The sequence below is a fragment of the Miniopterus schreibersii genome (genome assembly GCF_964146895.1).
Source record: "Miniopterus schreibersii genome assembly, chromosome: 18".
Taxonomy (NCBI): domain Eukaryota; kingdom Metazoa; phylum Chordata; class Mammalia; order Chiroptera; family Miniopteridae; genus Miniopterus; species Miniopterus schreibersii.
In genome coordinates, this window is record NC_138121.1 from 421,208 (window position 1) to 435,924 (window position 14,717).

The 14,717-nt window shown below is 43.1% G+C and overlaps 1 protein-coding gene across 3 annotated transcripts in view; it reads left to right on the forward strand.

Annotated features, from left to right (window-relative positions):
• Positions 1–14,295, forward strand: part of LOC308548395 (uncharacterized protein) — a 30,631-nt gene extending 16,336 nt beyond the window's left edge. For all 3 annotated transcript variants that reach the window (XM_081119828.1, XM_081119829.1, XM_081119827.1), the window contains one exon: positions 8,397–14,295. In XM_081119828.1, coding sequence (XP_080975954.1) covers positions 8,397–10,756 — 2,360 coding nt within the window. In that variant the 3' untranslated portion in view covers positions 10,757–14,295. The remainder of the gene's footprint in view (positions 1–8,396) is intronic.
• The last annotated feature ends 422 nt before the right edge of the window (positions 14,296–14,717 follow it).

The following is a 14,717-nucleotide window of genomic DNA, read 5'->3' on the forward strand; positions in this document are numbered from 1 at the left end:
TACCACCTAAGGTCTCTCCTGTTGCTTTTTCTGCTTTAAGTTCTTCCTTTGTTTCACTGCCCCCAGCTTTAATAAATGTACTGTCAGAATCCCCTGGACTCGTATTGGGAAATCGTTCCTACACGAAGTCAAGATCCCACATACTACCAACTGGCCTGTGGCAGACCTACTCCAGGCCAGCCCCTGTCTGGTAACATTCCGGTGCCCAATGTGGGACACTGGGGTTATTTTCTCTTTATTTTGCTCTCTCCAATTCCTCCTCCTGTCACTTCTTATCATCAATTTGCGGGAAATGCTACCTGTCACTGTGGAGTAAGTCCTTCATCAAAATGCGCCTCTTCAGCACTGAGATTGAAGGTAAATCTGCACTCTAGACACAGCATCACCCACCCACATGACTGTTCCTAAGTGACACCTGTGAGATAAGGTACAGTGATCTCCTGGTTCATGGGTTGACACTCAACCGCTGAGCCATGCCGCCCAGACCGTGATTTCTGTTTGTATTTCTTTTTCTGCCGTTGTGGAGTTGAGTCCCCTGTCTGATTGGGATAAATCCATCCTTGGAGCATCTAACCCTGGTTATTGGTAAGTCCACCTTCAGGGGACAGGGTAAATACATTCACAGCACATTTCTCTACGCATACTATAATTCCAGATTCTGTATCTAAGGCATTTATACACCAGTTTTGACAACTTCATTCTTGTCATGCCCCATCTCATCTTCTGTCACTGGGTTTCTTTTTTACCCCTTTGAATACTCTTTGGGATATTATGTATCTAATTCTTTAAATTAGGCCTAGACTTTTTTCCACAGCTCAGTCTCGGCCTTTGCAACTTTGATTAAGAGCCTCAACAAGTCTTCCTACTGGGTAATTAGAAGTGAAGGAAAAGTGGTGAGTGTTTAAACACCCTAAGTCCTCCTGGAGGCCTAGGAACTACTGTGGTCCTAGCAACGTTAGGGGTGTAGCCACTCCAAACCCTGTAAAGGCATCTCTCCTGCTCTTCTCAAGCCTCTTAAAAGGTGTCAAGGAGAAACTTAAAAACCTTGTTTTCTCTACAACTATTAATACTACCGTTTGTGTGCATAGTAAAAAATTAGTACTATCTCCAATATTTTTTTCCTGAGTCATGTTCTGGAAGAATACTTGATATTAAAGCTAGTCTTAGTTTGGTTAATGTCTTTTAAAGTTATTAACATAATATATTTTGCCTTGGGTTGCAGGAATAAGTTCATGTTTTTATTTCTCTTACAGAATTTGTCAAGAAAATGGCATCGGTAATTTTAAAATCTCATAAGAGTTTTTAAGAAATAATAAATAGATGTAACTAAAATGAAGGATTTTTGATAATGCTTTTCATTAGTAATTAAATATATATATACCTAAACATAGTTTTCCAAAGTCTTTGGTGACTTGGAACTTTGGAGTTTTGCTGGGTTAAATGATGAAAATTATTAAATATTTAGATATTTTAAAGTAACAGTACTAAAATATTAATTGATTTACCTACTTTTGACTTTTATTACAGAGAAGCTAGAAAATAAGTTTAGAGTTGTTAATAAATATCTTATTCTTTTTTTAAAATTATAAATGTCTTATTCTTTATTGTAAGTATGTCTCTCTTTTTTTTAATTCCCACCCAGGGATATTTTTTCCATTGCTTTTTAGAGTGGAATGGGGAGAGAGAAAGGGAGGGAAAGAATCATCAATGTGAGAGAGAGACACATAGATTGGTTGCCTCCTACACGCCTCCCAGCTGGGGATCGAGCATGCAGCCAAGTACATGCCCTTGGCCGGAATCGAACCCAGGGACCCTTTCGTCTGCAGGCTGATACCACTGAGCCAGATTGGCTAGGGCATAAGTATGTTTCTTGAAAGTATGAGTGTGTTTACCAATGGAGTAGCCTATGTTTCTAGAATTTATGAAATGTATTTGTCAATCTAAGGAATGCTAATTGCTTACTTTGTTGTCATTGAAAATTAAGGTTTCTAGGAATTAAGAATTCTAATTAGGCTGAAAAGGAATTGTATGGATTTGGTCATAGAAAGTATAAGAAATTAAATGCATTTTAAGAAAATAGGGAAAAGTAGATTGTTCTAAAGTTGTTTATTTCTAAATACGTTTTAAAAAGGCAAACTAAAGGGGACTAGAAAAGTTTTAGAAAGTTTATAAAGAAAAATCTTGATAGAAAATTATATGGTTTAGCTAAATAGTACATTTAAGTAGATAAATAAATCTAAGTATCAAAAGTAAACTAATCCAGAACTACTTTAGTTCTTTTCAGTCTGTTAAAGGTGGGGGTCGTTTTTCCTGTGTTTTATTAAAGTGGTTGTGGGTGCCCTTGCCGGCTCTCTCAGTGGTCAGAACATCGGCTGCGGGCTAACGGTCCCCTGTTCAGTTCTGGACAAGGGCACGAACCTGGGTCGCAGGTCCTGTCCCTGGGGTCACGTGCAGGAGGCAGCCAGTCAACATGCCTCTTTCACATCAATGTCGTGCCCCCCACCCCCACCCCCGTCTCTAAAGAGAAATGGAAACAGTATTCTCAGGTGAAGATTAAAAAAATTACCTGTCATATTGTTACTCAGGTACTTGGTCAGCTTTCAAGAACATCATCTCTTTCAATCTTAAGAATTACAAGTTATGCCAGTCTGTTAATGTTCCATACTTTTTATTTCCACCTTAGGTAAATAGTGATATATTATTTCATAACAATATATAATTTTTAGGTCAAATATGTTTGACAGGCTTTTTAGGATTTAAATTTTAAGACTTTTTCTTAACCTAGAAGTGGCTTTGAGTTACTCCAAAGGGCCTCTGGAGGACCTCAAGGATTTATTCTTTCTTCTTAAAAAAGAGAAATTTTGGGCTAATCAGGTTTATTTAATATGCTTGGATATATATAGAAAGCTTTGTCAAATAAAAAAATGATAGCTGTTTTTTATTTGTATGCATATATTTTTATTGTTAAAATAGATGTTACAGAGATTATATAACATAATCTCCAAGAGTCCACACAATTCTGACATACTTTCATTTATAATTCTGATTGTTATTTTGGAATGTTATATCTTGCAGAAAGGGCAGAATTTCCTATCAACTGGATTATAATCAAAACTGACTCTGTCATTTTGTTGTTGTTTTTTGTCAATTAAAATAAAATACATTTCATCTTAAAAGTCCATAGAATAAACTCTGACCTATTCTAAATGTTTTCAGATATACCTTTAAACTAGGCAAAGCTTTATAGAGCTTTAAAAACAATAACTATAACTAAATTAACACTCCTTCCCATGTCCCACATCCTGGTACTGAAGGCCTCATAATCGGCCATCTGCTGTACTAACTAGGTGAAACAGAGACAGTGGGCGGCACCAAAGCATTCCTTGAGATTCCCCTCGTAGAGTATCTTCTTAACAATTGGTTTACCTTTAAGGGCAATTTTTTAAAAAGGCATTTTATTTTACGATATTGCCTAGCCTCAACACAAACTCAAGGACAGGGAAGTCTGACCTGTAAATAGATCTCTGAATTATAATGCTTCTCTATTTAGACTTGTTTTACAAAACTCAAGACAAATAGAGTGAAATACCTTATGTTCAGGTGTTTATGGCCCTTTACCAAGATAGGGATTTAAGGAAAACTTGTAGAATGTGTGTTGCCACCACGTCAGGTGAATAAAAGGCACCTTCACAGCCCTGGCAGGATTCCAGCCTCTGTCTAGAGAATGAAACCCCACCTGGAGGGCGGAACAGCCTGCTTCCCAGCTCACTGCCTGCCACCTTCCAAAGAGCAGCTGCCAGTGTTTAATTTTCCCTCCAGTACAGGACTGCTGGCACCCACCCCTCCTCATGGTTCTGCCATTGCCAGGAGTGGAGCTCATCACCCAAGCCCCAATATGTTACCTCTGAGGGAGGCCAGCTAAGGGAATTATTCAAGTACATGTTCCCTTTTCTATGTCTGGTCCTTTGAAAACAAAAACTCAGTCAGTTTTCCAAAGACCTTGCAGAGAAGTTTAATCACTTAACACTGACTCATGACTTAACTTGAAGTGATTTACAGATGGTCCTCTCGCTGCTGAGCTGTAGATGAAAAGCAGCACATAATTGGAGCTGCAAGAGCTTATGCTGCTGAATTAGCTGGTCGTCATGCTCAACATTGGGTATACTGACCAGGGGTGGACACAGTCCCAGATCGGGACCCTAATGGTGGCTATCAAACTGAGACAGGTGAAGGCCAAGAGGGAAGGGACCACTGCACCGTATGGTTGTCTCAGATGGGATGAAAAAATATACTATTATGCCTGTTAATTATGATAAGTTAAAAAAGGTTACTCAAAGAAAGACTGAAAACCCCACCATTTTTGGAGGGCAACTAGCAGAAGCTTTCTAAAAGTACAAGAAAATCGACCCCAAGTCAGCTGAAGGCAGAGCACTTCTGGGGATACATTTTAACCAGCAGGCAGCCAGACATCAGAAAGTTACAAAACTTGCCCTGGGACCCCAGATCCGGACTGAGCAAGTGGTAGAAAGAACTTTCAGTGTTAACTGCTGAGCAGAGGAAGGGCAAAAAGCCACCGATGGAAGCAAGAGGCTCACCTGTGAGCCTCGGCTTTAAGCCTCGTGCCGCCGCAGGGTCACCCAGCCCCTAACTACAAGGGACATCAAAGGGGCAGTGCTATTCTGGTGGACAAGGGCACATGAAGGAGCGCTCTCAACAGACTTGGGGTCAACTACCTCCAGGACCATGCCCCCTCCACTAGAGGGAAGGCCATTGGAGGAGTGTCCTACGCTCCGAAGGGAACCTAGAGCCTTCAAACCAGTGGCGGTCAAAGCAACCAAGAATTGTCCGTCCCTGAGGCTCCTACCACCCCCACCTACCATCTAATCATTATACCAGAGGAGCCTCAGTTAACCCTTGATGTGGCAGGTAAACCCATTGCATTTCTTTTAGACGGGGGGCTGCTTGCTCTCTGCGCTGACTCCCTCCCCAGGGCCTCCTCCAAAGCCTGTGTGATCACTGGGGTGAATGGGCATCCTCAGTGCTACCATTTCACTCTAACCCTCAGCTATAGCTTCAGGAATCTCACCTTTAGTCCTGCCTTTCTTGTAGTTCCAGGGTGTCCCCTTCCCTTATTAGGAGGGGACATCTTGTCTAAGAACTACCATAACCCCTAAAGTTACCATAACCTCTCCCCCTCCCCCGATGCCAGTGAAACACCAGGGCACATACCCTGGGAAGGAATGGCAAATTGATTTCACTCAGATGCCTTCTAAAGCTCGTATTTATAGACACTTTGACTAGATAGACGGCAGCCTTTCCTACCAAAAGTTAAGCTACTAGGGTAGCCAAGAACTTATTAAAAAAGAAATTTTACCTAGATTTGGACTACCAAGAAGCTTACAGAGTTGATAATAGGCCTTTTATAACCAAAATTACCCAACTTGCCTGGTGTGGCTCAGCAGTTGAACATCAACCTATGATCCAGGAGATATTGGTTCGATCCCCAGCGGGGGGTGTGCAGGAGGCAGCCAATCAATGCCTCTCGTTGATGTTTCTCTCTCCCTCTCCCTTCCTCTGAAATAAAATATTTTTTAAAAAACCAAAGATCAAAATTACTCAACAGCTGGCTCAAACTTTGAAAATCAACTATCACTTAAACGAATGGAACACTCAGGTCTCTGATAAGATAGAAAATGGCTAATCAAGCCCTAAAAAGAATCCTGGCCCACGGGCGTTGCTCAGTGGTCGAGCTTCGACCTATAAACCAGGAGGTCATGGTCCGATTCTGGTTCAGGGCACATGCCCAGGTTTCGGGCTCGATTCCCAGTGGTGGGGCCTGCAGGAGGCAGCCGGTCAATGACTTTACTATAGTGGGTGTTTCTATTTCTCCCTCTCCCTTCTCTCTGAAATTAATAATAAACATATAAGAGGGGTGGTTTCTGTACAAACTATGCCAAAAATCTGAGTCCCAGTGTCTTTGGGACCTGTAGGTCCCATGAGAATAAAAGCTACACCTAAAGGTTACACATGAGCCCCTTTGAACTCAGCTGTGGTAGGTGTTTTCTCAGACCTGACCTGGGAAAACAGCTGTTACCTTACACTTTTAATCTAGGTGGGTACAAAAGGCACCACGGGGCTATGGAAACAATTTTACATGCCCTCAGTAAAGACTCCCAACACAAGTTAAACCAGGGGACAACTGTCCTGAGTCCCAACTACAGCCCAGGCGGAAAGGCCTACATCAGGTCCTACTAAGCACCCCAACTGCTGTGCTCTCGGGAACAGCCAGTTAGATTCATTTATCTTGAATTAAACCTGTTTTTTGGTGACTTCCCACTGAAACCACTCCCTGAGACCTACTTTTGTGAACCACTCAAGGACCTCAAGTTTCTCTTCAGAAAATAAAAAACCTGTAACCTAAGTAATAACTAGGCCTTAATATAATTGTCTTTCTCATATTTCTGACACTTTCTACCAGCCTATCGATACGCTCAGCCTCCTCCCCCAGGAAAGGAGTTTTTCTGTCCCTGTTAGTCTCCACAACACTGCTTGTCAAATTAGTCACCTTTAGGATATAGCCAGTTCCCTGTCAGCAGGATTGGGGATTTCAGCCCATCCCTCCTTTAGGAGAATCAGCCAATGGCCTCTCTGTCCCAGTCTCAGGTACCATTCCCTCACACTTCCACACCCAGGCAGCGTCTACTGCTGTGTTCAGCCGGGAGCAGTCCCTGAAAATAGGCTGTACTCCCTCATCAGCCCCTAAGTGATTTCAGGGATGGAAGTCTGTAAGGGGAAATGTGTTGGGGTGCTAAGGAGCTAGGAATGTTCCTGGGCCAGTGGAGTCCGGAAGCTAAAGCCGAACAATTCGAACCATTACAACTAGCTTGTGAATTGCGAGACCTTATCTTCCCCACCCAAAGATGCTTAAAAACAGACGGTATAAACCTCCCCTCCCTGACCGGAGAACACGGAGCTTAAATCACCGTGGTCAGGGGGAGAGAACAAAGGCCAGTTAAGGCCATTTGTGCCAGCCAGACCCAAGGACACAAAGTCAGGGAAACAAGTAGCAAAAACCTCTTTAAAGCCAGACAGACCCAAGATAAAAGTAAAACAGTAAAGCACATCAAAAAGTAGTGCAAAATTCCCCATACGCTCATTTTGACGCATCAGCATATTAAAAACACACCTGGAGCCCAGCCGGCGTAGCTCAGCGATTGAGCATCGACCTAGGATCCAGGCGATCGGGTTTTGATTCCCGGTCAGGGCACATGCCGGGGTTGCGGGCTGCAGCCGATTAATGACTCTGTCATCATTGATGTTTCTATCTCTCTCTCTCCCTCTCCTTTCCTCTCTCTGAAATCAATAAAGATATATTAAAAAAACAAACAAAAACCACACCTGGAAAGCTGACGAATATTCTGCCAAAACCCGTAAGATTCTCGCCCGCGCGCAGGGAGGGGGGGGATAAAAAGCCCTCAGGACAAAGGCTGGGCTGAAGGCTCTCTTCTCACCAGGAACTTTTTTTTTGTCTTCTCCCCCAGAGAGAGGAAGGGGGAGGGAGAGTGAGAGAAACATCCTTGACGAGAGAGTCATGGATTGGCCGCCTCCCGCAGGCCCCTGGCTGGGGATCGAGCTGGCAACCCGGGCATGTGCCCTGACCGGGAATCTAACCGGGGACCTCTTGGTTCCTGGGTTGGTGCTCAACCATTGAGCCACATGGCCTGGGCCCCCCCTGCTCTCTTGGTTTCCATTTGTGTGGAATATCTCTTTCAATCCCTGCACTTTTAGCTTGCTTGTGTCTTTAAAGCTTAAGTTACCCTGAAAGGCAGCATAAAATTGGGTTTTGTTTTTTTGTTTTGTTCAGCCAATGTCTCTTGATTGGAGAATTTTATTAGGTCCTACTGTTACCATCTTGTTTATTACTATGTCTGGCTGCTTTGTAGTTTATTTCTTCTTCTCTTGGTTTTTCTTTGTAATTTGATGGTTTAGAGGTTTGTTTTCCATTGCTTTGTCTTTTGTGTATCTACTTTATGTTTTTTCTCTGTGGTTACTAGAGGCTTATTTAAAACTTCTTATAGTTAAAACATTCTATTTTAAGCTGATAACTTCAATTGCATACAAAAACTACTCTTTTACCGTCACACACACACTGTATGCCCTGCCTCTCTTCGTTTACATCCCATGTCCATGTGTCTTCCCCATGGTGTGGTTTCGAATTATTTTGTGAACTTAGAAGCTTAGTAACACACAACAGTCAGGGCGTCCTACAACTGAATTTTTTTGTATTGAAAAGCATGTCACATATTCATGCCTCCATGTGACACATGAATATATATGATGTGTTTCTTCCGTCCCTTTAGTCAACATGGACTTCACCAGCGTTTCTTTGCATTCAGGTTGCTGCTGTGGAGCAGACAATGTGGAAGACACCATTGAACAGAGCGTTTCTGTTGGAGTGTCAGAGGCAAAGAATCCCAAGGCAGCTTTGTCTTCACGGAAGAGACACCCATGTGAGAGTTGTGGCCCAGTCTTAAGAGACATTTTCCATTTGGTTGAGCAGCGGGGAACACAACATAGCCAGAAACTGCTGAGGTGTGGGGCATGTGCAAAACGATTTTATTTCAGTGTGAACTGTCACCAGCACCAGGAGGAGCACATGAGAGAGAAACCCTTCAGAAGTAGTGTGGATGGGTCTTCATTTGTGAGCAGCTCCAGCATCCACATATCCGGGAACAGCTTTACCTGTGAGCAGGGTGAGAAGAACTTCCTGTCCAGCTTGGGACATCAGCAGCAACAGGACACTCCTAAAGTGAAGGAGCCAAACAAAGGCACCCAATGGGAAGCAACTTTACAAAGCAGAAAAAGTCTTTACACTTCAGGAGAATACAAGAAAGCATTTAACCCCCAACACATACTTGTTCAGGACCAGGATGTCCATATTGGGAGACAGTGTTTTGTGTCCAGTGAATGTGAAAAGACATTCAAGTATAAATCCTCATTTGTTAGGCACTGCACAGTCCACACTGGAAAAAGTTTTCATGTGTGTGGCAAAAGTGGAAAATTCTTTAGTGGAAGCTCAACTGTCAGTCAGCATAGAAAAATTAATACAGGAGCAAAGCAGTACAAGTGCAGCAGATGTGGAAAATCCTTAAGCCAGAAACATGCCTTTATCTATCCCCGGGAACGGCACAATGGAGAAAACAGTTACATGTGCAGTGAATGTACACAATCTTTTAGTCATAGCTCAGTGTTCATTCGATATCAGAGAGTTCAAGCTGGAGAAAAGCCTTATAAGTGTAATTACTGTGCCAAGTCGTTTACCTCTGTTGCTGGCCTCATTTATCATCAGAGCTCTCACAGAGGAGATAGGCCTTATGTGTGCAGTGAATGTGGGAAATCTTATGTCACTCGTAGAGCCCTTCGTTATCATCATAGAATTCACACTGGAGAAAGGTCTTATGAGTGCAATGAGTGTGGGAAATCCTTTAACAATAAGTGGAAACTTGTTCGACACCAGAGAATTCACACAGGAGATGGGCCTTATGTGTGCAGTGAATGTGGGAAATCTTATATTACTCGTAGGGCCTTTCATTATCATCTTAGAGTTCACACTGGAGAAAGGTCTTATGACTGCAATGAGTGTGGGAAATCCTTTAACAATAAGTGGAAACTTGTTCGACACCAGAGAATTCACACAGGAGAAAAGCCTTTTGTGTGCAGTACATGTGGCAAGTCTTTTACCAATAGCTTCACCCTTCGGTATCATGAGCAAGGCCACCTGGGTAAAAGGCCTTATGAGTGCAGTGAATGTCAGAAATCTTTTACCACTAGCTCTGGCCTTCGTTATCATCTCAGTATTCACACAGGAACCAGACCTTATAAATGCAGTGAATGTGGGAAATCTTTTATCTGTCGATCTACCTTCCACTCTCATCAGAAAACTCATTCAGGAGAAAAGCCTTATAAGTGCAGTGACTGTGGGAAATCTTTTACCCGTAGAAGTAGCCTCCTTTATCATCAGAGACTTCACACTGGAGAAAGACCTTATGAATGCAGTGAATGTGGGAAATCTTTTACCAGGATCTACGCCCTTCATTGTCATAAGAGAGTTCACACTGGAGAAAGGCCTTATGAGTGCAGTGAATGTGGAAAGTCTTTTGCCACAAGCAGTAGCCTCGCAAAACATCGAAGAGTGCATCCTGGAGAAAGTCCTTATGACTGCAGTGAAATCGGGAAATCATTTGCCAGTAGTGATATTTTCTGTTATCACCAGGGAGTTCACACAGTAGAAAAGCCTTTCAAGTGCAACCAGTGTGGAAAGGCTTTTGCCTCTGGTTCCTCCCTCCGTTATCATCAAAGAATTCACACGGGCGAAAGGCCTTATGAGTGCAATGAATGTGGGAAAACTTTTATCTATAGTTCCAAACTTCGTTATCATCAGCGAGTTCACACCGGTGAAAAACCTTATAAGTGCAGTGAGTGTGGGAAATCTTTTATCTATAGTTCCAAACTTCGTTATCATCAGCGAGTTCACACTGGTGAAAAACCTTATAAGTGCAGTGAATGTGGGAAATCTTTTATCTACAGCTCCATATTTCGTTACCATCAGAGAGTTCATGCTGGCGAAAGGCCTTATAAGTGCAGTGAATGTGGGAAATCTTTTATCAGTAGTTCCAAACTTCGTTATCATCAACGAGTTCACACTGGACAAAGTGCTGGGAATGAGCAATTTTCTGTTCAGTGTAACAACATTTGAGGAAACATGTTGAGGAGCCCCTTGTCTGAATTGAAATTCTTACATCGAAATATGCACAGTGGGGAGATTCCCTGTAAGTTTTATTTATGTAGGACGCGTGTGTAAGTATGTTGCACCTTCTGACTTACCCAAGGCTCCTTCTAGGTTATGGTGCTGCTAGATTCTGAGGCTATATTCCTTTCACCTTTACCACCTGGCAGGTACACAGACTTTGTGTCAACACCCTAATGTGCTCTGGGAAGCTGACCTTTGTTCGAACGTATATTGTAGCTAGATAGAAATGAATAGAACCCTTAATGGGTCAGCTTTTCTATTATGACTAATTTGGACATAGACCTGGGTCCATGTGTTGGCCCTGACAATATGAATTGCAGCTTGCAGAGAAATGACTATGTGTTCCAAGGACATGTTCATCTAAAGTGATGCCTGTGATGAGATATTCCAGCTTCCAGTTCATGAACTTGGGAACTGCCTGCTGCTCATGTCTTTGGCTTTTACAGTAATTGAGACCTTACTCTTTTAATTCTTTTGGGGCAGGGGGTTAATCCTCACCCAAGGATATCTTTTCATATTGATTTTTAGAGAGAGAGAGAGAGAGCTCCGCTGGTGTTGCTCAGTGGTTGAGTATTGACCCATGAACCAAGAGGTCACCAGATTGATTCCTGATTAGGGCACATACTCGGGTTAAGGGCTCGATACCTAGTGGGGGGTGTGCAGGAGGCAGCCGATCAATGCTCATTAATGTTTCTGTCTCTCCCCCTTCCTTCCTCTCTCTCTAAAATCAATAGAAACATTAAAAAAAAACAAGAAACATTGATGTGAGACACATCTATTGGTTGCCTCCTGCACACTCCCCAGCCGGTGCAGGGATGGAATCTGCAGCCCAGGTGCATGCCCTTGACTGGGAATTCAAACCACCACCCTTACGTGTGCGGGCTGATGCTCTAACCACTGAGACACCAGCCAGTCAGGGCTTTTCTTTTTAATCTTTTTTTTTTTTTTAATATATCTTTATTGATTTCAGAGAGAGGAAGGGAGGGGGGAGAGAGAGATAGAAACATCAATGATGAGAGTCATCGATCAGCTTCCTCCTGCACATGCCCCGCTGGGGATCGAACCCACAACCTGGGCATGTGCCCTGACCAGGAATCGAACCAAGATCTCCTGGATCCTAGGTCAATGCTCAGCCACTGAGCCACGCTGGCTGGGCACTTGCTTGTTCTTTGAAATGTATGGGGTCGTATGTAACCTGCCTTGGGCTCTGCAAGCATGAAGAGGTGATATACTACTGACGGCTTTTTATGGCCTCAAATTTTCTCTGCTTGTGGAGGGGACTGTATGATGGCATGAAATAGTGGGCCATTTTTGACCAAATTTGAGTGCCTGTCCACAGACTCCTCGGACTAAAGGGCTTTCTGGTCCTCATTTGGATGTTATGTGTTTGAGCCGTCTTAGAGATGACCCTGAGGAGAAGGCAGATATGAAATCCTCAGGTACTTACAAAAGTAGCATGTTTCCTTCACCCAAAGCAGATATTGCAGATTATACCAGCACTGTTGAGGGGATATCTTTCTCAGGTCTATAAAGGCTGATGTTCCCTGATGTCCACCATTCACTGGGCTAGGGTCAGTGATGGAAAGTCTGGCTCCAGGGAAAACCATAGTTGGTACAGAAACACTGCCATAATAGGGATTGGAGGAGACTGCAGCTAACTAGATGGAACATGCCTCTTCTAAATGTGCGTCCAGTAGTGCATCTGCAACAGTGACTGCATGATCCGTGTACACAGAACTCAGGACCCCCCAGGCATGTTTATCTTGTGTAGCTGACCTCATTGTCAGAAGAAATAAAATTGATTAAATAGTTTTGTGGATTCCTATAGTCACTCAGTGATGTCTGCCTCAAAGCCAGTACTGCACAACAGGAAAGAAGGAAAAGGGACCTGTAGTCCCGGGATGTGGCTGTTGGGCCAGGCCTCCTTCCTGCTTCCTCAGATGGAAAGGTTCATTACTTAACATATTTTGTGTTATTTAGGGAATACTGACCCCTAGAGAGCGTGAGGGGGAGATGGTGGAGTGAATATAGGGTGGCCAAACCCATTTTCCAAAAAGATTAGAACATAAGGTTTTTTTTAAAAATCTTGAGTCTTTTTTTTTTTTTTTTTTTAATATATTTTTATTGATTTCAGAGAGAGGAAGGGAGAGGAAGAGAGAGAGAGAAACATCAATGATGAGAGAGTCACTGGTCGGCTGCCTCCTGCACGTTCCGGACTGGGGATCGAGCCCCAACCCTGCACGTGCCCTGACTGGGGATTGAACTGCAGTCTTCTGGATCCGAGGTCGATGTTCCACCGCTGAGCCAGGCCCGACGGGCGAGCCATTCTTTTTCTTAATCCTTACCTAGCATATGTTTAGAGAAAGGAAGGGAGAGAGACAAACATTGATAGGAGAGAGAAACAATGATCAATTGCTTCCTATACTCACCCCAACTGACAATGAAGCCCAAAACCTTGGTATGTGCCCTGACCAGGAATCAGCCCAGCAGTCCTTTGATGCATAGGACGATGCTCTACAAACCGTGACTCTGGCCAGGTGAGAAGTAGCGTTTCTTTTTTTTAATAATCGCCCTCCATTACTCTTTCAGAGAGTGGAAGGGAGAGAAAAACATCAATGGAAGAGAGATGCATTGGTTGCTTGCCTCCCAGAGGCACCCATATGGAGCCAGCAACAGGGGTATGTGCCCCTGATGGGAATTGAACCAGGGACACTCTAGCCCATAGGCTGGCACTCTAACCACTGAGCCAAACTGGTTAGAGTGAGAAATATTGTTTCTAATGAGTCCCTAGGTGGTCCTGATGGACAGGATCATCAACACTCACCTCAATGTCCCGTGGATGGAACCAACTAGAGCATCTGTACTGAGCCCTGGGTGTGTGGTTCCCAACAGGCCAATCCCCGGGGTCAGAACTCTTGTCCACTGCAGCTGCAGAGACTGGACCATTGTCCCAGTGGGTCTGGAAGGCAGAGCTTCAAGCCAAAGAAGATTATTCATGAGCCGTGTCATCTCATGAAGTTTGCTCAATTTTGAACTTACTTTCAGCACCTCATCCCTTTCTATTTCATTCTTCTGGAATGGACACGTGTGTATCCATGCCTGTGCCAGCACTGTCTTTTGGAAGCACATGACTTAATTTCACAGGTTGATAGGTGGAGAGGAATTTCATTTCAGGATGAATTGGATGTTGAGTCTCACTCATATCTGACTTAGATAATATTTAGATGAGTCTTTGGGCTTCTTTATATCACATTGTAATTTATTGTATAATCACACTTTTTTTTTATATTTCCTGTCTGTGTGCATTGAAGAATTTAAGCTGTATGAGCATGCATGGGGTCTTTGTCATGTCTCTCATGCACCTACAGCAATGCCTGATGCTGAGCACTTGCTCAGAGAACATTTATCAGAACCATGAGTAAACATAGCACCAGAAGTTCTTGTATATTTTAACTAATTTACTATAAATATCCCCTTCAACTCTTTCTCCATGCTGGTATTCTTTAATGTTTTCAAGAATATAAGTCCTAATAAAAGTTCTTTGTGGGGGAAAAAAAAATAGCCCCGTCTGGTGTGGCTCAGTTGGTTGAGCGTCAATCTATGCACCCAGTAGACGCGGGTTTGATTCCAGGTCAGGGCACATGCACAGGTTTCAGGCTCGATCCTAGTGGGGGTGTGCAATGGGCATCCCATGGATGTTTTTCTCTTGTGGGTGTTTTTCTCTCTCCCTCTCCCTGTATAAAAATCAATAAAAACATTTAAAAAATAAATTAAAAAAACTTATCTGAGATGTTAACTTTCTTCAACATCCTCTGATATTTACCCAGAGCTATTTATGCCACTTGCTTTGAATAATTACCTAAATATGTTAATAAGTTTCAGAGACTTGCATCTCAAAACTTTTTTT